The sequence below is a fragment of the Pongo pygmaeus genome, chromosome 7, assembly GCF_028885625.2.
Source record: "Pongo pygmaeus isolate AG05252 chromosome 7, NHGRI_mPonPyg2-v2.0_pri, whole genome shotgun sequence".
NCBI classification, from domain to species: Eukaryota; Metazoa; Chordata; class Mammalia; order Primates; family Hominidae; genus Pongo; species Pongo pygmaeus.
Genome location: NC_072380.2, coordinates 91,038,551 through 91,062,843, shown reverse-complemented (window position 1 = coordinate 91,062,843; position 24,293 = coordinate 91,038,551). Strand labels below are relative to the sequence as shown.

At 36.2% G+C, this 24,293-nt stretch overlaps 1 protein-coding gene across 2 annotated transcripts in view; it reads left to right on the top strand.

Moving 5' to 3' along the window:
* IL7 (interleukin 7) overlaps nt 1-24,293 on the top strand; it is a 73,841-nt gene that overhangs the window by 4,659 nt on the left and 44,889 nt on the right. For both annotated transcript variants that reach the window (XM_054497865.2, XM_054497863.2), the window contains exon 2: nt 2,654-2,790. In XM_054497865.2, the coding sequence (XP_054353840.1) occupies nt 2,654-2,790 (137 nt within the window). The remainder of the gene's footprint in view (nt 1-2,653; nt 2,791-24,293) is intronic.

Below are 24,293 nucleotides of genomic sequence, written 5' to 3'. Positions count from 1 at the left end.
CATTTAATTATTTTATTATATTCTCCTTTAAGCTAATTTCAAGTTATATGTTATATAATTTTTCCTCTATCATCTACTCCTCCCGAAGTATACCTTTTGGACACCTGTAAGATGACAGAGAAAATAAAAAGTATGATTTCATACAATCTATACAAATCTGATTACAAGGTCAGAATCTGGTGAATAATTAGCAATTGATCATCCAAATGTCCATCAACAGAGGTTTGGATAAAGAAAATGTGGTATGGCCGGGCTTGTAATTACAGCTTGTAATTCTAACACTTAAGGAGGCCGAGGCAGGAAGATTGCTTGAGCCCAGGAGTTCAAGACCAGCCTACGCAAAAGAGTAAGAGCCGCCTGCTAAAAGCAAATTTTAAAAAATTAGCTGGGCATGGTGGGGCACCCTGTAGTCCTAGCTACTCAGAACGCTGAGGTAGGAGGATCGCTTGAACCTAGGAATTTGAGGCTTCAGTGAGCTATGATCATGCCACTGCACTCCAGCCTGGGCAGCAGAGTGAAACCCTGTCTCAAAAAGAGAGGGGGAAGAAAAGAAAATGTGGTATATGTATACCATGGAATACTACTCAGCCATAAGAAAGAGTTAAATCATGGCTTTTGCAGCAAAATGGATGAAACTTGAGGCCATTATCTAAGTGAAATAACTCAGAAAGTCAAATACTGCATGTTTTTACTTATAACTGGGAGCTAAACAGTGGTACAGATGGACATACAGAGTGGAATAATAGGCATTGGAGACTCCGAAAGGTGGGAGAGTAGAAGGGGGATAAGGATTGAAAAATTACCTGTTGGGTACCATGTTCACTATTCAGGTGATAGATACACTAAAGCTCAGACTTCACCACTGTACAGTATATTAAATATGTATTAGTAAGAAATCTGCTCTGGTCCCCCTTAAATCTATAAGTGTACATTTTTTTAATTGCCAAAATATTTTTTAAATTAGCAATTGATCACTGAGGATCTTTAGGATGAAGGAACAGGAGTAGAAGAGAGAGGCAAAACTTCATTCAGAAAACAAATGTGATTACATATTATCAATAGATTATGGCCATTTCTAATCGAATCCTGGTAAAGCAACAAATTCAGATCAGCATCCAAACCTGGCACCTACTATGTATGTGTTACAGAAAGACTAACTTGCAGAACTTTTTGGATATTTATAAATCACATATATATATATATATAATATATGAGATTTTATATATAAAGTTCCTGAGACATGGTAGGTACTCAATTAAAGGTAACTAGCATCATCATCATTATCTGTCTCCTAAGTTAATTCATGCTCATCATGCATATAGGCATTTAGTGGCAGAGTTATGAATATATTTGTATAAATAAAATTATCAATTTTTGTTTCTCTTACTATGTTGTCACATATGCAGATGAGAAGTTAGATTTATGTTTGTTTTCATAACTGCTACCCAGACAAATTTCTCTATTTGTAACAACATGGGTCACTTGATTTATTGGGAGGTGTTATTGATTGTTTTATGTGACAGATCATGATATAATAGATGACAATGTTACTGGAAACTTTATGATATCCCTAACAGTCTTCAGGCTGTCACAATAGTAGTTCCTTGGGTTTGAAGGAGTGTTCCTTGTACTCTTAATCAGAGAAGGCACACAAGTGAAATATCTTGCATTCAAGTACAATTAAAGTTCATTTGGGAAATTCACAGGAAATACACTGTCAACATGCCTCAGAGTTTACAAAAAGATACAAATAAGACACTATGGCAGGTGTATGAAGAAATATGTCCCTGTATGATCAGATTTTAATGTTTGTGGGAACCACTGCCTTTCCATCTTTCTGCCTGAAATAATACCATTATTTCAGTCCTTTTGATGAGACAATTGCTCCTAATTGGGAAGAGTTATCAAAAACAGATAGAAATCATTGGTTTCTATCTGAGGATGTGAATTTATTTACGGAGTTTTTCTAACATGACAAGAAGCTGGACAGCACTGTGTTTGAAAAGAATCTGGGTCTCTGGGGACTCAGAGACAGAAGATAGTGAAAAGATAGGAGAGGAGTCCCAAAATACAAACATAAACTTTGTAAGACTTTTGGGAATGTAAACCATTCAGGGTTCATTATTAAAAAGAAAGAGTGCACTTACAGTAGTTACAGTGCAATCCCAGGGAGAGTAACTTCCCACAGTGTTGCCTCCAAGAAGCAATTAGACATATAGACTACCATCAAGGTTTACAAAAATATACAATTACGTGCAGTACATCATAAAATTCCAACAATATGTAACTCTTCGAACTGTAGTGCACCTCTTTACCTGTAGATGCCTTTTCTTACAGGGATGTTAAACATAAATTCAAGTTGAATAACACCCTGGAGTGTTTTTCAGAAGCAGTCTCTGATTTCATCACCCTTGTTTTGCACTTTCCTAAAGAGTAATTGCAAAATAAAAAAGTGAAAGGACGCTACACTCCAAAATGCTGTTCCATTTTGGTTGTCACATAAGTTCAACTTTTGAGGTTCTTCCTGTAGTATCTCCAAACCAAGATGTATTTTTAAAATTTTTAGAAATAAGTGGTCCAGTCCACTGAAACCCCACAATCAAATGCAATACGATATAACATTTAGCTCATTCTTATTTACTGTCGAATTTAGTTTCTTTTAGGTATATCTTTGGACTTCCTCCCCTGATCCTTGTTCTGTTGCCAGTAGCATCATCTGATTGTGATATTGAAGGTAAAGATGGCAAACAATATGAGAGTGTTCTAATGGTCAGCATCGATCAATTATTGGTATGTGATTATTTTGTTTTACTCACATTTTCATGCATTGGGAAAATTCGAACTTTTTTGGTATGCAGTTTTATAACCAAGTATTTGTCTTTCTTGACAAGAAAGTGAAATAACTATAGAATAAAATTTAATGAGCTACTAACTGTATATTTTTATAGCTGACATAATTATGTAGCTTAAAAATAATTCTTTCCTTGACTGTAAGATTCTCACAACTATTCATTTCAGTCCTATTTCCCTTTCAGTAAATTTCTTGTAAGCATAATTCAGTATCACTGCCTAAATTTCCTCACCTCTCATTTACCATGTTAGTCCCTGTAGAAGCACTACATTAAGAGAGGGAAAATAACAGAGTAAATAGTTAAGACTTATGGTAAATAGATGTGTATTTCATTTGGCTGTGTGTAGATGCATAGTTATTTATATGTGTGTATTTTATATCTATGTGGAATTAATAATTTGTTGCGAGTTAAATTTTCTATTTTTGATGGGTAAAGCTTTTCTAATTAATAGATTTTATACCTTAGAGCCAGCTTAGGTTTCTAGAAAATTTGAGCAGAAAGTAGAAAATTCCCATATGCTCTCTCTCCCTCTGCACTGTTTCCCTTATCATCTTACATTAGTATGGCACATTTATTGCAATTGATGAGCCAGCATTGATACATTATATAAGTGCATAGTTAACATTAGGGTTCATTCTTTATGTTTTATAGTTTTATGGGTTTTGACAAATGTATACCATCATGTATCCATGATTGTATCCATGATTACATATCATACAAATCATATGGTAAAAATCTCCTATCCACCGACTCATCCTTCTCTTTCTTCCCCTGAACTCTTAGTAACCACTGATTTATGTCTCTGTAGTTTTGCCTTCTTTAGAATGTCATATAGTTAGAATCGTGCGGTCTGTATGTGGCCTATTTAGACTGGATTCTTTCACTTAGCAATGTGAATCAAAGCATCCCCCATGATTTTTCGTGGTTTGATATTTCATTTTTTCTTATTGCTGGATAATAGTCTATTGAATGGATATACCACAATTGTTTATTTTTTCACTGATTGAAAAATGTGTCACAGTTGCTTCCAATATTTGGAAATTATGAATAAAACTTCTATAAACATATACATGCAGGGTTTTGTGTGGACGTAAGTTTTCAACTCAGGTAAATACCTACAAGCATGACTGCTGGATCATATAGGAAGACTGTGTTTAGCTCTGTACAAAACTGCCAAACTTTCTTCCAAAGTGGCTGTACCATCTTGCATTCTTACCAACAATGAATGAGATCCTAATGCCTTCCATCTTCGCCAGCCTTTGGTATTGTCAGTGTTTCAGATTTTAACCATTTTAATAGGCTTGTCATAGTATCTCAGTGTTGTTTCAATTTTCCATTCCATAATGACACACAATGTTGACCATCTTTTCAGATACTTTTTGCCATTTGTATATCTGCTTTGCTGAGGTGTCTGAACTCACGTCTTTACTGAAATCTTAACAATATTGAGTCTTCTTAGCCATTATCATGCACTATCTCTTTGTTAATTTTTTTCATCATTTAATTGTATTATCTTGACAGAGAACAAATGAGTATTAGTGTGGCAACATTTGTAAATAATTATATGTGTGTAAAACTCTGCAAAAGAAGATGCAATTGAAAATGCAAACTTTCATCAGAGCTTTGTTCTTTTTAGCATATAAATCTTGTATATTTTATTAAACTTATACCTAAATATTTCATATTTTAGTGCTATTTTAAATGGTGTGTTTCTAATTTCAAATTTTAGTTGTTTATTGCTGTTACATAGGAAAGCAATTGATTTTTGTATATTAACCTATGTCCTGTAACCTTACTATAATCACTTGTTTGTTCTAGAAGTCTGTTGTTGATTATTAGGAATTTTCTACATAGACAACCATGTCATCTGCAAGAGTTAATTTTTTCCAAGGTTTCAGAGCTGTATCAATACAATGTGATTGATTTATTGTTTTAACAGATAATTAGTCTCTTTTCAATGGAATTGAAACTCTGAATAGCAAAGGAAAACTCTCTCAAATGTTCATAAGATGGGAGAAATTGTCTAATCTGTCCCCCGCTTTTACTTCACTGTCTCTTCCACATACTCATACTGAAGTGGCATGATGCCTTGAGGAATTTAGTGTTATACCTCTTGTAGGAATATGGAAACTAAAAAGAGATACTGTGCTACACTGTACATTGTAATCCAGAGGTCCCTGATTTTGCCCATTGACAAGAAAAATAATAGTGCACAGTAAATGGTAATTGCTCCATTTAGATTTCTTGCTAATTCGGACATTGCATTTGATGATGCTACTAAATTAATCTTTTGAGTAAAGATAATATTTCTCATTTAATTTTATTATCTGGGCAGAGAACAAACTAGTGCTAGTTCATTTATAAATAACTATATGTGTATAAAACTGCAAAATAATATGCTATTAAAAATTCAGTAAAAGAGTTTCATCCAACAGACTCATGACACATTTTTTTGGTGGGAGAATGTAGAGGAGCTTATCTCATTAACACACAAAACAAGAACAAGTACATCAGCAGCAATAATGATACTATTTTCAAAAAACAAAACATGGCTACTCTTCTTAAGGAGGTTAATTCACAAGACATGGAAGAGAACACAGCTAATCAGTCCAACTGAGTAGTTCCATAGTAACTTTAAGAATGTTTTCTATACATAGAAGGTGATAAATTTGAAGGAAGGAGAAAGAAAGTCTCAATGGATTATTAATGTCACCATGACTGGTAGAGCAGATTTAGTTACTCATTCACTCAGTGTGGACTAGATGCTTTGCAGACATTACTGTGTTTAAGTCTTGGGGAGACCATAATACTAATAGTTATGAAGTGCTTGTTATGTTCTTAGTGCTTTCCATGTGTTAACTAATTTAATCCTTACAACAGCCCTTGAGAAAGACACTCTTACTACCTCCATTTCACAACAGAAGAATCTGAGGCCCAGGGCTATCCAGTTTATAAGTGACCAAGCCAGAATCTTTGTCCATGCTCTCTACCCCACTCTCCTACCTCCCAAGGACAATCTCTGTGATAGTTTATTCAATCAGCAAACATTTATTTAGGGCCTGATATGTACAAGTTACTACAAAAAACCCATTTGTGTGGGTGACGTTGGGTTTGGGTGTGGATACAATGATAGATCAAGTACAGATCCTTCTTTTAAGAAGCTTACATTTTGATGAGTGTTAAAGGTTGGTGGTGAATAATGCAAGTTACAGTTTTAAAAGTAGGAAGAGTGACTTCCTGTTTGTTAGATGTCTGCTTACCATCTAACAAATAGACTGGTTGTAAACCAAGCTCAGAAACAAAAAGATGTAAATGGTGTTCTGGAAGTAGTAAAGAAGCAATTTTGGCCTGTGTAGAAGTTTCAGCAAGTTATCCAGAAGGTCTAGCTAAGATAATTGGTAAAAGTGGCTACACTAAACAACAGATTTCAATGTAGATGAAACATCCTTCTATTGGAAACAGGCGACATCTAGAACTTTCATAGCTAAAGAAGAGAAGTCAATGCCTGGCTTCAAAGCTTAAGAGGACAAACTGACTCTCTTGTTAGGGACAAATGCAGCTGGTGACTTTAAGTTTTAGCAAAATATTACTGCTCATTGACAATGCAAAACTAGTCACCCAAGAGTGCTGATGGATATTAATGTTTTCATAACTGCTAATATAACATCTGTTTTTCAGCCTGTGAATCAAAGAGTAATTTCAACCTTCAAGCCTTATTTTTTAAGACATGTATTTTTAAGGCTATGGCTGCCAGAGATAATGATTCATCTAATAGATCTGGGCAAAGAATTGAAACCTTGTGAACAGGATTCATTGTTCTGTAATAGATGCCCTTAAAAACATTTGTGATTCATGGGAGGAGGTCAAAATATCCACATTAACAGGAGTTTGGAAGAAGTTGATTCCAACTGTCATAGATGACTTTGAGGGGTTCAAGACTTCAATAGAGAAAGTAAATGCAGATATGGTGGAAATAGCAAGAGAATTAGAATTAGAAGTGGAGCCTGAAGATGTGACTGAAATGCTGAAATCTCAGGATAAAACTGGAATGGATGAGGAGCTGCTTCTCAGGCATGAGCAAAGAAAGTGGTTTCTTGAAATGATTTTACTTTGAGTAAAGATGCTGTGAACATTGCTGAAATGACAAGAAAAAATTTAGGATATTACACAAAATTAGTTGTTAAAGCAATGGAAGGATTTGAGAGGATTGCCTCTAATTTTAAAAGAAGTTCTACTGTGGATAAAATGCTTTCAAACAGTATCACATGCTACAGAGGAATCTTTTGTGAAAGAAAGAGTTAATCTATGTGGCAAACTTCGTTGTTGCCTTATTTTAAAAATTACTACAGCCACCCAACCTTCAGCAACCACCACTCTGATCAGTCAGCATCCACTAACATTGAAGCAAGGCCCTCCACCAGCAAAAAAGTTTACAACACCCTGAAGGCTCAGATGATTGTTAGCATTTTTCAGCAAAAAATTCTTTTTAAATTAAAATGTATACATTGTTATGTTAGACATAAGACTATTGTACACATAATAGACTACAGTATAGTGTAAACATAACTTTTATATGCTGAAAAACCAAACAAAATTGTATGACTCACTTTATTGTGATATTTGCTTTACTGCAGTGAAACCAAACCCACAGTATCTCTGAGGTATGCCTGCAATAAATTATGCAATCATTATCACTATCTAATTCTAGAATATTTTCATCATTGCCAAAAGAAATATTCTACCCATTAGCAGTAACTCTTTATTCCCCATCACCAGCCTCTGGCAGCCACTATTCTGCATTCTGCTTTCTGTCTAGGAATTTGCCTATTCTGGACATTTCATATATGTCTTGTATATAATTCATATGGATGATATGCAGCTTTTTGTATTGATCTTGTTTGCCTTAGTATAATGTTTTTAAAATTAATCCATATGATAACAGGAGTTAGTGTTTCATTTCTCTTCATGGCTCAATAAAATTATGTTGTATGGATATGCTACATTTTGTTTATCCATTCATGAATTTCTGGACATTTGGGTTTTCCATTGTTTGGCTATGCAAGTTTTTATACAATTCTCTTGATATGTTCCTAGTAGTCAAATTGTTGGATTATATGGTCACTCTGTTAAACTTTTTGAGAAACTGCAAACTGTTTCTAAAGAGGCTGCACCATTTGCGTTTCTATCAGCAGTTAAGGCTCTGATTTCTCTACTTTCTCACCAAAGCTTGTTATCCTCTAACTTTTTATTCTAGCTATCTCTGTGGGTGTGAAGTAGTATCTCATAGTGATACTGATTTGCATTTCATTGATGACTAATGATGTCAAGCATGTTTTTATTATTGGCTGTTATTATCAGCCATTTTGTATATCTTCTTTTGGAGAATTGTTTATTCAAATCTTTCACCCACTTTTAAATTGGATTATTTGTCTTTTCATTTTTATAGTTGTAAGAGTTCTTTATATGCTCTGGATCCTAGACCTTTATCAGATATTATATTTTTTCTCCCATCATTTGTATTGTTTTTTATTTTCTTGATAGTGTCATTTGAAGGACATTTTTAATTTTTATGAAGTCCAATTCATTTACTCTTGTTGCTCATGTTTTTGTTTTCATATCAAAGAAACTATTGCTTAATCCAAGACAACAAAGATTTACATCTATGTTTTATTCTAAGAGCTTTACAGTTTCAGTCTCACATGTTGGTCTTTGATTCATATTGAGTTAATTTATGTACATGGTGTGAGGTAGGGGTCCAACTTCGTTCTTTTTCATGTGGCTATCCAGTTGTTCCTGCATCTGATATTGAAAATTATATTTTCCATCATTGAATGTCTGGACACCCTTGTTGAAAATAAATTGAACTCAAACGTATCGGTTTATTTCTGACCTCTCCATGGTAATCCATTGATATATAATCCCTACGCCAGGACCAGACAGTCTCAATTACTGTAGCTTGGTGTTTAGTTTTGAAATCAGTTTTGTCTTTCAATTATGTTTTTATTTTCTTAAAATCTTTTATACTGATGAAATTGCTGATATTTATTTTATGGATTGACTACCTTTTTTTAAGGATTAGTATATTAAATAGCTTTATAATTTAAATGCAATCTAAATCTCTCTGGTGATGTCATATCTCTGAGCAATTACTAAACCATGTGACTCCATATACTAGTAAGTATGGTCCAGTGAGTGGCATGGACAGAAGGAATGACAGACTGTAGAGAAGTGGTGGGGAGCTTAAGAGTATTCTCTCCCTTACAGCTCTCAAGATCTGTTTTCATTCTCCCATTAGATTTTGATGATATACTCATCATTTGGTAAGAGCACATGATAATATATTAAGTATAATTTTATTTATTTCTTTAGAGACAGAGTCTCACTCCATCACCCAGGCTGGAGTGCAGTGGTGTATTCTCAGCTCATTGCAATCTCCACCTCCCAGGTTCAAGCAATTCTTGTGCTTCTGCCTACCAAGTAGCTAGGATTACAAGCATGTGCCACCACACCCAGCTAATTTTTGTATTTTTAGTAGAGATGGGTTTTTGCCATGTTGGCCAGGCTGTTCTCAAACTCCTAACCTCAAGTGATCTGCCTGCTTCAGCCTCTCGAAGTGCTGGGATTACAGGCATGAGTCACTGTGCTCGGCCTAAGTATAACTCTATAATTGTCCTATCTGTTTAAAACATCTTTCCATTCATAATTTCCTTATTTTCTTACTTTTGATATATAATTTTATTTTTATGTAGTGTCATCTATATAATAAAATTTCAGAGGGTTCAATGTGGGCACCAAGGTGGGAGGGATCAGGGACTGGTGTGAAATTGATACAGAAATAGTTTTCCTATAAAGCCACAAATAAGTGATACTTGGAGAAGAAAGAACTTGTCTTTCCCCCTTGAATAATCTTGGCATCCTCATCAAACATCACTTCACCAGAGATGTATGGGTTTATTTCTGGACTCTCCAATTCCATTTTGTTTATCTATATATCTGTCCTGGGTCAGTACCAAACTGTCTTTATTACTCTTTCTTTGGATAAGTTTGAAATCGGGAAATATGAATCATTTTACTTTTTTTTTTTGAGATTGTTTTGGTTATTTCAGGTCCCTTGGAATTCCACGTGAATTTTAGAATCAGCTTGTCAGATTTCTACAAAGAAGTCAGCTGGGATTCTGATAGGGATATTGTTTCATGCATAAACTAATTTGGGACCATCATCTTCGTAACAATGTTTAAAAATACTTGTGGTCCATGAACATGGGATTTTTCCATTTATTTGTATCTTTTAAATTTTCTTTTAACAATATTTTATAGTCCTTTGGGTATATACCCAGTAATGGGATGGCTGGGTCGAATGGAATTTCTAGTTCTAGATCCCTGAGGAATCGCCACACTGACTTCCACAAGGGTTGAACTAGTCTACAATCCCACCAACAGTGTAAAAGTGTTCCTATTTCTCCACATCCTCTCCAGCACCTGTTGTTTCCTGACTTTTTAATGATTGCCATTCTAACTGGTGTGAGATGATATCTCATTGTGGTTTTGATTTGCATTAAATCATGCTGCTATAAAGACATATGCACACGTATGTTTATTGCCGCATTATTCACAATAGCAAAGACTTGGAACCAACCCAAATGTCCAACAATGATAGACTGGGTTAAGAAAATGTGGCACATATACACCATGGAATACTATGTAGCCATAAAAAATGATGAGTTCATGTCCTTTGTAGGGACATGGATGAAATTGGAAATCATCATTCTCAGTAAACTATCACAAGAACAAAAAACCAAACACCGCATATTCTCACTCATAGGTGGGAATTGAACAATGAGAACACATGGACACAGGAAGGGGAACATCACACTTCGGGGACTGTTGTGGGGTGGGGGGAGGGGGGAGGGATAGCATTGAGAGATATACCTAATGCTAGATGACGAGTTGGTGGGTGCAGCGCACCAGCATGGCACATGTATACATATGTAACTTACCTGCACATTGTGCACATGTACCATAAAATCTAAAGTATAATAATAATAATAATAATAATAATAATAAAAGAAAAAAACAAACAAACAAAAAAAACAATATTTTATAGTTTTCAGAATACAGGTTTTACCCTTCTTTTGTTAAATTTATTCCTAAGTATCTTATGTTTCTTTAATGCTATTGCAAATTGAATTTTTTCTTTATTTTATTTTAAAATTATCTATGATTTTTAACTCTCCACTCCTTGTATACTTACCTAAGTTTGTGTCTTATTTCCCCATACTAGTCCATATGTATATTAAGGACAGATTTTATGTTTGAGTCATCTTTGTATCTCACAGACTATTAGCCCAGCATCTTACATGTAGTAGTTTTTCAAATGTTTAATAAATAATTTATGGATTGTTAATCAACACCATAAATTAATGAAAACCCAGAGCTAATTTTGAATAATCTAGGAAGCCTGTTTTTTTGAACATATGTTTCTTTGGAAATTTGTTATGAATTAAATATCAGGTACTTTTTGATACCAATATGAACTAGTTTGGGATGTTATACAATATTTTTTATCCATAAAAAATTATTTTACCTAAATATAACTCACATGGTTGAACTACATAACTCTTAGTCACCAGAGCAAAGGCTGTTTCAAAATATAAAGGCTGCTAGAAATGGCCAAACGCTTTCTAGGAATAACTTAGTCTAATTGTAGGCAAATACAGGGCTATCCCTTTATTTTAAGTTATAAGCTTATAAATCTAATGACTAATCGGTTATAATATACTTTCACAACTTCCAATATCTAACTGTGACTCTATTCCAGAGGCTTTCACAGATTCAGCTTCTGCCTTTGCACTGACAGCTCTCACATAGCCTGAGGTCTACATTTCTCCCATGAACTCTAGGACCATTTAATTCAAATATCAAGTAGATATCTCTACCCTGATGTACTATGGCACCTCATGCATAATAGTCAACTAATTGCCGTCACATTTAGCCTGTTCCTGCTTCTGTATTCTCTACCTTACGTAATTTTAGCATTTTCCTAGTCTTTCAATTCTGAAAGCCTAGAATCATCTTTGATGGCCTTCATCTCATCCATCACCAAATTCTATGTTTAGTATATCATCTTAACACCTGTATTCTCCATTTATTCTATAGACTTCTACTACTAGTCTTAGTTCAAGTAGTTGTCAGATCTCACCGGGACCACTTCTGCAGCCGTCAGTGGGCCCTGACTAACCTTCCTGCCTCCCCTGTGCATTTGGCCTTTTCAATGATGCTTGAGTTATCTGTCCCGATTCAAATCTGTTACCATGTTTCTTCTTTTTAAAAACTCTTTAATAAAATATCTCTCTCCCAGCACCTATCAGGATTTGGTCTTGCATTTGACTGGTTTGCTAACAGAAGGAGCCAAAGAAGGATCAAATTCTAGTCAAATATTGCTTCAAAAATATGTGTAAATAAATGGACAATGTTTAAATAATTGTAGTTAACAAATAAGGAAAATGTAAATTGATTACAATAAAAATTAGTTTTTAATATCAATTTATGCCAGAGTAAAATATAAATTTCCTGTTTATATGACTCAGTAGCATGACTAATCAGTTGTAATTTAACAAGAGACATTGCTTTTTAAGAGGCAGGGCTTTTTGTTTTATGAATAACTTTTTTCTAGTTATAAAAATTAAAGAAAAATAGACTAATTAAAAGATAGAGACTGCCTGAGTAGATTTTAAAAACCCTACTTTACATTGCCTAAAAGAAACCTACTTTAAATATAAAGATACATATAGATTGAAAGTAAAAGGATGGGGAATGATACACGATGTTAACACTAATCAAAATGGGAGTAGCTATATTCATTTCAGTCAAAGTCAACTTCAGAGCAAGGCGGACTATCATGGATATAGAGAGGGTGCATTACATAATAATAAAGGGCCAATTATCCAAGAAGACATAAGAATCCTTGCTCTGTACATACCTAACAACAGCATCAAACTCTGTGAAGCAAAAACTGATAAACAGCAAGAAATACATGTATCTATTATTATAGTTGGAAACTTCACAGCCTTCTGTCAGTAATTGACAGATTCAGCAGGGAGGAAATCAGTAAGGTTACAGATGAACTTGAAAGCACCATAAATCAACTGGATCTAATTGACAGTTATAAAATACTTCATCAAACAACAGTATAATACACATTTTTCTCAAGCTCACATGGAATATTCCCCAAAATTGAACATGTACTGAGCCATAAAACACACCTTAACAAATTTTTATAAAGTACAAGTCATGCACAGCATGCTCTCAACCAAAATGTAATTGAAGTAGAAATCAATAAAATAAGAAAAATAGATGGAAAATTCCCAAATATTTGGAAATTAAAAACACAATTTTTGATAACATATGGGTCAAACAAAATGTCTCAAAAGAAATTTTAAAATATTTGGAATTAAATGAAAAGAAAATAGATATTTTTGTGATACAGTGAGAGCAGTGCTTAGGGTATTAAATGCATAGAAAGAAAAGAAAAAAATATAAAATGAATAGTCTAATCTTCCACCTTAGGAAAACAGAAATGAGAGAGAAAATTAAAACTAAATTAATCAGAAAAAAATAAATAATGAAATTAGAGATGAAACTGAGAACAAGAAATTAGTAGAGGAAAATTAATGAAACCAAAACTGGTTCTTTGAAAAGATCAATAAAATTAATAAATCTCCAGCCAGGCTGACCACGAAAATAAGAAACAAGACACAAATTACTACTATCAGAAGTGAAAAGAGAGACATCACTACTGATTCCATGGGTATCAAAAAGATAATGAGGTAATAGTATTTTGATGGTTAATTTTATGCATTAACTTAGCTTGGCCAAGGAACACCAAGGATTGCCCGCAGCCACCAAAATCTAGGAGAAAGTCATGAAGTGGTTTCACCACAGAGCCCCCAAAAGGAACCAACCCTGCCAAGACTTTGATGTCAGACTTATGGCTTCCAGAACTGTGAGAGACTAAATTTCTGTTGTTTTAAGCCACCCTGTTCACGGACATTTGTTATAGAAGCCATAGGAAACTCAAATAAATGGTGACAAAAGTGGACAACATCCTGAAGAAAAATTCACTAACACTCCACTTTGAAGAGAGGCCGTGGAAATGTCTACTGGGGAAAAGCAAGTGAATTGGGGAAATGACCCCTAAATATGGTAGTCTCTATGAAAAGCAAAACACCTCTTTCTCAGTTGGGAGGAAACTTGAAGACCAAATAAGCACTCTTTCCTCATGCAAGCCAGCTCACCATACACCATGATGCACTTTAACAAAACGTAAATTGTTAAAAAGAGAGCAAGGTGTTGATAACAGGGAAGGCTATGCATGTGTGGGGACAGAGAGTATCTGTGGAAAAAAAGCCAGTTTTCTTATTCTCTCCCTCAACAACAATCAACACAGGAGACTTCTGTGACCAAATGTGTGAGTTTTTTCCCCCCATATTCTAAGCAAAGAATCAATTCTGCAAAGGACACAAGCTGGCTGTCAATTCAATTATGACAGTATCTATCTGGAGACAGCATCATATAGCACAGGTTGAGGCTGTCTTCATGACTCCTCCTTCCCCCTCCACCCCTATTTCAGATGCCAATCACAAACCCTAGGTTGTCTAACCTGTGCTTCTGACCAACTGGCTGTACAATGGGGATCCCACAACCTACTCCTTGGGTTTAACTAATTTGCTAGAGCAGCTCTCAGAACTTGGGGAAATACTAATATTTATCATTTCTTTAAAGGATATTACAAAGGTACAGATGAAGAGATTCATGGGCAAGATATGGGAGAACAGGTCTGGAGCTTTCTTGCCCTCTCTGGGCATGCCACCCTCCAAATACCTCCACATGTTCAGCTATTTGTAAGCTCTCTGGAGAGTTAGGCATGACTGATTAAATCATTGGCTATTGGTGATCAACATAACCTTCAGCCCCTCTCCTCCCCCCAGAAGTTGGGGGATGGGGCCGAAAGTCCCATCCCTCTATTTATGCCTTGTTATCCTAGGGGCTGGGACTGGGGCTGGAGCTGGGGGCTGCCTAGGGGCTGCCAGACACCAGTCATCTCATTAGCACAGAAAAAGACATTCCTTTGGAGGTTTCAAGGATTTTATGTGGGTTGTGTGTCAGGAATCTGGGACAAAGACCAAACATACAGTCATATGACACAATGTTTCAGTCAATGAGGGACTGCATATACCATGATGGCCCCGTAAGATTATAATGGAGTTGCAATATTCATATTGCCTAGTGACATCATAGCTGTGGTAATGTCTTAGAATGCATTACTCACATGTTTGTGATGATACTGATGTAAACAAACCCATTGCACTGCCAGTCATATAAAGGTATAGCACAGTAGTGTACAGTAATGTCCTAGGCCTTCACATTCACTCATCACTCACTCAGTGACTCATCCAGAGCAAATTGCAGTTCTGCAAGCTCCATTCATGGAAGGTGCTCTATACAAGTGTACTATTTTTAATATTTTATACCATATTTTTACTGTACCTGTTCTATATTTAGATATGTTTAGATACACAAATACTTACCATTGTGTTATTGTCTATTTAGTGCATGCTATACAGGTTTGTAGCCTGAGAGCAATAGGCTATACCTTATAGCCTAGGTTTGTAGTAGGCTATACCATTTAGGTTTGGGTTCTATGATGTTTGTGGGATGATGAAATCATCTAATGGCACCATTACAATGACACATTTCTCATAATATATCCCCCATCATTAAGTGACACGTAACTGTATTTCACAGTATCACAATGTACATGAGGAATATCTATACCTTCTTCTCATTTTTTTGTGGACCTAAAACTGCTCTATAAAATAGTCTTTAATAAAAAGAGAGAAAGAGGACAGTCCCTGTTCACCAATAAAATTGACCACAGGTTTTCCCACTTCTCAGTGCACTACCATTGCTACATACCCCTTCCCATATAGCTGTGTTCCCAGGCTTTCCAAGAGCACACAGAGCAGATAATACTGTGTGGCTTCACTTAGAAATTCAACAGAGAAGTGACTGTGATAAGTGAGAAGTGAGAAGAGGATCATGAGATATGGAGTCAAATAAATATCAGCACAGAGTGGTCCACTTTAAATTTAAGATGAAAATAACATACAACCATACAGAAATGCCACAGCAAAATAAAAAGACTAAAAGAAACCTAGAATATGAGTCCATTCTGGAAGGGAGCAGACACCAAGAAACAGAATACAAACTTTCATTTGTACTTCACGCCATAGTTTTAAAGTACACATGAATTTTACAACAGAATATCAAAGAGTAGCTGATAAAAGAATAGAATGAGATGAAAAAGAATATTATACAACCAAGGAAATACATTGAAATCCAAAATTATGCACTCCCTCTATTTTAGATGTGACAAAAGTGTTAGCAATAACAAGAAGAATGAATAAAAAATATGAAATAGATTTGTTATAATCACCATAAATGCAAAGTAAAAATACAAATACAAAACAGTTGCTGAAACAATAAAAGATAAGAGATGATAGTGAGCCATTTTATGAATAATTGTTCCTACCAAAGAAAATTCATCAAATGGAAGAATAAAACAACCTATGATAGAGGAAAATTTTTCCACAAATTAACGCAAAATGGAATGAACAGTGCTAGGTAGTATATCATGTACTATAAAAATTGATTCAATATGATTGTTACTAAGTCATATCTTGGAAAAGTGACTGAATTTCAAGAGCAAGGAAGAATAATTCTAAAGGTGGAAATGGCAAGTCATTTGGAGAAGAATCAGAGTGGCTTCAGATTTTTCACATCTAAATGTGAAAGATAATGGAATAATGTCTGCAAAATTCTGAGAGATAAAAATGTGACTCAGAATTTGATACCTAGACAAGTTATTGTTCAAATGTAAAGTACACAGGCAGAAATTTATGTATGTCAGAATTTAGGCAATAGAACACTCATGAGCCTTTTCAAGGAGAAGATGGAGGGGGAGGGGAGCTACTGGATATAAAATCCAACCAACCAAGAGAAAAGTGAAGACACTGTAGTAAAAAGTCAATTGATAGCACAAAATTCACTTCCTTGTAGAATTAGAGTAGCCTCTTCAAAATATATTATATTCTTTTATTTTCCTCATGGTTCTTGCTACTGTCTGAAATTATATTTTTAGGACAGAGACTCTCTGTCTTGATAATCCTTGTATCCCCAGCATCTAGAATGTTACCTGGTACAGACAAGACCCTTCATAAATATTTATTGACTGACTGAGTGAATGAACATAGTTTACATTTAAAAAACTTAAATGTTATTTTAAAGTTATAAAATTACAGTGTAGCATAAAATTGTATGTTATATCGTGTATATAGTATAATTCAAAATTATGTTGTAAAGATGTTGATATGCATAAGTGACTGTGTTAGACACTTCTGGCTGCCATATCAAAGAACCATGGACTTTGGTACTTTGGTGGCTTATAAAGAACAGAAATTTATTCCTCACAGTTCTGGAGGCTGGAAGTCCAGGATTGGGGTGGCAGTATGGTTGGGTTCTGGTGAAGGACCTCTTCTAGGTTGTGGACTGCCAGCTTGTCATATCTTCATGTGGCAGAATGTGAAATTTTCAAATGGCTAGAGAGCTCTCTGGTGTTTATAAGGCACTACTACAATTCATTAGAGGTTCACCTTCATGACTTAATTACCTCCCGAAGGCCTCACTTTCTAACGACAACACATTGGGGGTTAGGATTTCAACATATGAATTTCGAGGAGACACAAATATTCAGTTCATAACAGTGACATTGTAAAATCATTATATGACTTATAGTCTTCACCATATTGGCTCTATCAGTGACTTTTCACTATTGGTTTATGTGCTACTCATATATTTACTTGCAGTTTACCTAATGGCTTGCTTATTTTTGCTTAACCAGGTGGTGTTTAGAGTTATGCTCTCAAAACGGAACACTCTCTTCTGACAGTTTGGTTTATCATACTTGGCTGCTTTGCTTTATATATTTCTTTAGTAAATCTTTGATCTGCCTGTTACCACCCCACTTCAGCTCACCAGAATCTTCGAATATATCCATCTCATACTTCGTCTCTCAAATTGTCTCATTAATTATAGGTTATATAGTTGAAATTGATATTTACAGTTCAAGTAAATAGTTATAAAGTACAGCATATAAGCATTTGTGATTATAAATTTACAGTTGCCACATATGTTAATTGGTAATTAGATTGCTGCTTGTAGGATGGTATATAACCATTACTGCATATTAACCTTAAGACTAATGAGTGAGAGCTGGGCTATGATGGCTGACTAGACACAGGTGCAGTTGGAGGCTCCCACCGAGAATAACAAAAACAGCAAGTGAATCCTGCGCTGGCAACTAAGGTATCCAGGTTCTCTCATTTGGACTGACTAGGTGGTTGGTGCAACTGACAGAAAGCAAAGAAATCAGAGTGGAGTAATGGCCCACCTGCAGGGGGTAAGTGGGACTCCCATCCCCAGCCAAGGGAGGCAGTGAGTGATTGTGCTGTCCTGCCGAGGAAACCACACTTTTTCCACGGATGGTTGCAACCTGCAAATCAGGAGATTCCCATCATAAGCCCATGCCAAAAGGGCCTTTGGTTCCAAGCACAGAGCGGTGCATATTCTCTCAGTGGCCACTGAGCTGGGGTCTGCCTAAGACTACAGAGTTCCTAGAGGGAAGGGCAGCCACCATCGCTATGGCTACCTGCTGCCTAAGATGACTGAACTTAGAAGAGGGGCAGCAAACATCACTGCAGCTCCAGTCTGCCTTTTCCCCCGCTGGTGCCAGAGATATTGGGTGGTTCAGATCCAGGAGGAATTCTCCACAGTGCAACACAGCAGCTGTGGCAGATAATCACCTGACTGCCTCTTTAGGCTGCACCCGGACCCATCCATCTTCACTGCATGTGGCCTCCCTCTGGGAATTTCATCATCTCCAGCCAGGGGTTTACGGACAGAGCTCTGATACCCCTGGATGGAGTTTCTGGTGGGAGGAGCGGCTGTTGTCTCCATGGATCAGCAGACTTAGTCTTTTCCCCTGCTGGCTCTGAGGAATCCAGGCAGTTCAGACGAGTGGGATTCCAGCCAGAGTGCTTCATTGAGTGGGTCCTTGATCCTGTTCTCCTGACTGGGTGAGATCACCCCCAACAGGGGTCACCAGATACCTTATATAGAAACATTCCCACTAACATGAAGTCAATAACCCTCTGGGATGGAGCTCCCAGAGGAAGGAGCAGTCAGCCATCTTTGCTGTTCTGCAGCCTCCACTGGTGACACCTCCAGGGGTGGGAGAGACCCAGGCAAATAGGGTCTGGAGTGAACCCCCAGCAAATGACAGCAGCCTTATGGAAGAGGGGCCTGACTGTTAAAAGAAAAGCAAACAGAAAGCAACAACAACAACAGCATCAACAAAAAGGCACCCACAAAAACCCCATCCAAAGGTCAGCAGCCTCAAAGATCAAAGGTAGATAACCTCAGCAGGATGAGAAAGAATCAATGAAAAAACACTGACAACTCAAAAGCCAGAGTACCTCTTCTTGAAATGATCGCAACATCTTTCCAACAAGGCACAGAACTGGGCTGAAGCTGAGATGGATAAACTGGCAGAAGTAGGCTTCAGAAGGTGGATAATAATGAACTTCACTGAGCCAAAGGAGCATGTTCTAACCCAATGCAAAGAAGTTAAGAACCATGATAAAACATTATAGAAGCTGTTAACAAGAATAATGTTTAGAGGGAAACATAAATGACCTGATGGAGCTGAGAAATACAACACAAGAACTTCCCAGTGCAACCACAGGTATCAATAGCTGTATAGATCAAGTGGAGGAAAGCATTTCAGAACTTGAGGACTATCTTGCTGAAATAAGACACAAAGTTAGAGAAAAAAGGCATGAAAAGAAATGAACAGAACCTGTGAGAACTCTGGGATTATGTAAACACACAGAACCTACGCCTGATTGGGGTACGTGAAAGAGATGGGGAGAATTGAACTAAATTGGAAAACATGCTTTAGGATATCATCCAGGAGAACTTCCTCAACCTAGTAAGAGAGGCCAACAGTCAAATTCAGGAAGTACAGAGAGCCCCAGTAAGATACACCATGAGAAGAACCACTCCAAGACACATGATCATCAGATTCTCCAAGGTTGAAATGAAGGAAAAAAATATTAAGGGCAGCCAGAGAGAAAGGCTAGGTCACCTACAAAGGAAAGCCCATCAGAATAACAGCAAACCTCTCAGCAGAAATCCTACAAGCCAGAAGAGATTGAGGGCCAATATTCAACACTCTTAAAAGAAAAATGTTTCTAACCAGAATTTTATATCCAGTGAAACTAAGCTTCATAAGCAAAGGATAAATAAAATCCTTTCCAGACAGGAAAATGCTGAGTAAATTTGTCACCACCAGGCCTGCCATGCAAGAGTTCCTGAAGGAAGCACTAAATATGGAAAGGAAAAATTATTACCAGCCACTACAAAAACACACTGAAGTACACAGACCAATGATACTATGAAGCAACTACATCAACAAATCTGTAAAATAACCAGCTAGCATCATGGTGACAAGATCAACTTCACACACAGGAATATTAACCTTAAATGTAAATGGCCTAAATGCCCCAATTAAAAGGCACAGAGTGGCAAGCTGGATAGAGTCAAGGTCCACTGGTGTGCTGTATTTGAGACACATCTCATGTACAAAGACACACATAGGCTCAAAATAGTAAAATCTACCAAGCAAATGGAAAACAGAAAAAATCAGGGGTTGCAATCCCAGTTTCTGACAAAACAGACTTTAAACCAATAAAGATCAAAAAAGATAAAGGCATTACATAATTGCAAAGGGTTGAATTCAACAAGAAGTGCTAACTGTCCTAAATATATATGCACCCAATACAGGAGCACCTAGATTCATAAAACACATTCTTAGAGACATACAAAGAAACTTAGACTCCCACAGAATAATAGTGAGAGAATTTAACACTGCACTGTCAATATTAGACAGATCATTGAGGCAGAAAATTAACAAGGATATTCAGGACTTGAACTCAGCTCTGGATCAAGTGGACCTGATAGATATCTACAGAACTCTCCACCCCAAAATAACAGAATGTACATTCTTCTTGGCACCACATGGCATTTACTGTAAAATCAATCACATAATTGGAAGTAGAACACTCCTCAGCAAATGCCAAAGAACTGAAATCACAACAAACAGTATCTTAGACCACAGCACAATCAAATTAGAACTCAATTTTAAGGAACTCACTCAAAACCATACAATTACATGGAAATTGAACAACCCGCTCCTGAATGACTCCTCGGTAAATAATGAACTTAAGGCACAAATCAAGAAGTTCTTCGAAACCAATGAAAACAAAAAGGCAGTGTGCCAGAATCTCTGGAATGCAGCTACAGAAGTGTTAAGTGGGAAATTTATAAAACTAAATGTTCACATTAAAAAGCTAGAAAGATCTCTAATCGACATCCTGACATCACAACGAAAAGAACTAGAGAACCAAGGGCAAACAAACCCGAAAGCTAGCAGAAGACAAGAAATAACCAAGATCAGAAAATAATTGAAGCAGATGTAGACATAAAAATTCCTTCAAAATATTAATGAATCCAGGAGCTGGTTTTGGAAAAAAATTAATAAAATAGACTGCTAGTTAGACTAATAAAGAAGAAAAGAGAGAAGAATCAAATATACACAATAAAATGGTAAGATAAATATCATCACTGACCCCACAGAAATACAAACAACCATCAGAGAATACCATAAACATCTCTATGCAAATAAATTAGAAAATCTAGAAGAAATGGATAAATTCCTGGACACATATACACTCCCAAGACTGAACCAGGAAGAAGTTGAATCCTTGAATAGGCCAATAACAAGTTCTGAAATTGAGGCAGTAATAAATAGCCTACCAACCAAGAAAACCCAAGACCAGACAGATTTAGAGCTGAATTCTACCAGAGGTAAAAAGAGGAGCTGGTACCATTTCTTCTGAAACTATTCCAAACAATTGAAAAGGAGGGACTCCTCCCTAACTCATTTTATGAAGCCAGCATCATCCTCACACCAAAACCTGGCAGAGATACTACAAAAAAAGAAAACTTCAGGCCAACATCTCTGATGAACGTCAATACAGAAATCTTTGGTAAAATCCTGCCAAACCAAATCCAGGAGCACATCGAAAAGCTTATCCACCATGATCAAGTTGGCTTCATCTCTGGGATGTAAGGCTGGTGCAACATACAAAAATCAATAAATGTAATTCATCACATAAACTGAACTAAAGACAAAAACCACTTGATTATCTCAATAGATGCAGAAAAGGCCTTTGATAAAATTCAACATCTCCCCATGTTAAAAACTCTCAATAAACTAGATATTGATGGAACATACCTCAAAATAACAAGAGCCATTTATGACAAACCCACAGCCAATATCATACTGAATGGACAAAAGCTGGAAGCATTTCCCTAGAAAACTAGCACAAGACAAGGATGCCCTCTCTCACCACTCCTGTTCAACATAGTATTGGAAGTTCTGGCCAGGGCAATCAGGCAAAAGAAAGAAATAAAGGGTATGCAAATAGGAAGACAGGAAGTCAAACTGTTTGCCGACGACATGATTTTATATCTAGAAAACTCCATTTTCTCAGCCCAAAAGCTTCTTAAGCTGATAAGCAACTTCAGCAAAATCTCAGAATACAAAATCAATGTGCAAAAATCACAAGCATTCCTATACACCAACAATACACAAGGAGAAAGCCAAATCATGAATGAACTCCCATTCACAATTGCTACAAAGAGGATAAAATACTTAGGAATACGGCTAGCAAGGGGAAGTGAAGACCTCTTCAAGGAGAAATACAAACCATTGCTCAAGTATATCAGAGAGGACACAAACAAATGAAAAAACATGTCATGCTCATGGATAGGAAGAATCAACATTGTGAAAATGGCCACACTGCCCAAAGTAATCTATAGATCCAATGCTACTCCCATTAAATTACCATTAACATTCTTCACAGAATTAGAAAAAACTACCATAAAATTCATATGGACCCAAAAAAGAGCCAGTATTGTCAAGACAATCCTAAGCAAAAAGAACAAAGCTGGAGGCACCATGCTACCCAACTTCAAACTATATTCTACAAGGCTGCAGCAACCAAAATAGCACAGTACTCATACAAAAACAGACACGTAGTACAAAGGAACAGAATAAAGACCTCACAAAGAAGACCACACATCTACAGCCATCTGATCTTTGATAAACCTGACAAAAACAAGCAATGGGGAAAGGATTCCCTATTTAATAAATGTTTCCTTAATATTCCATTATTTTAAACATTTATTAAGCATCTGCTAATTGTAATCTGTCAACTCAAATCTGAATGATGTATTCCCCTCTTCAAGAACGCTAGTGACTCAGAGTGGAATAACAATTTTAATGGGACTTTGAAGAATGTATAATTCTTAAGGAGGCAAAAATGAAAGGGAATGCCATTTCATCAGAGAGGACTATTTGAGTCAAAGCTTGGAATCCTGCCTTTCCATGCAATTTTGCATGCATTTATGAAATGCCTGTTAAAGATTGTGTGCAAGCTGTTAAATAATGAGCACAGGTATAAAAAAGACCAGTTTACCAGACTGTGAAGTTTAGTTTTGAAAGAGAGCTAGACTCTTAAATAAAGAATTGCAATGCAATGGGATAATGCTGATAATTACAGTTGAAAATGTTTAGAGAAACCAACTAATTTGACGTGGGGGCTTGGTAATTAGATTTAAGTCAATGGCCCCATGTAGCTCTAGAGGAGATTTGGATGTAGAAAAGTTGGAAGGTAGGGTATGGCTAGATTTTGCAAGACCTTACATACCAGGCTGAAGAATGTGAACTTGATCTTTAGGACTATATAATAAGGAGCCATCAGGCTTTTAAACTGCAGCATGGTAGAATTAAATCTGGGATTTAGAAAGATAATTCATATGGGCCATATAAAATAAATTGGAGGTGAAAAGCATTCAGAAAGATAGGTTATTTCGGCATTCGTAGTTGGCACTGTCTAGTATGGCATGTTTCTTTTTAAAAACCATAGTAAAACTTACAGATGGCAGCTGATGTCCTCTGAAAGTTTAGGAGTGTGTGATTGATGATACTGTCATTCAATCAGTAATTTTTGTTATATGAAAATACAATGGAAAACTCAACGATTGATAAAATATAGTTCCTGCATTAGGAACAAGCAAATAAAAGGCAGTAGTGAATGCATGGAGTCCTTAAAGGTAGTTTCCCAAAAGGAAGAGTAAAACTGAAATGGCCCCCAGCACCTGGAGAGAAAAAGGAGAAACTGCAAGTTGGAGCAATGA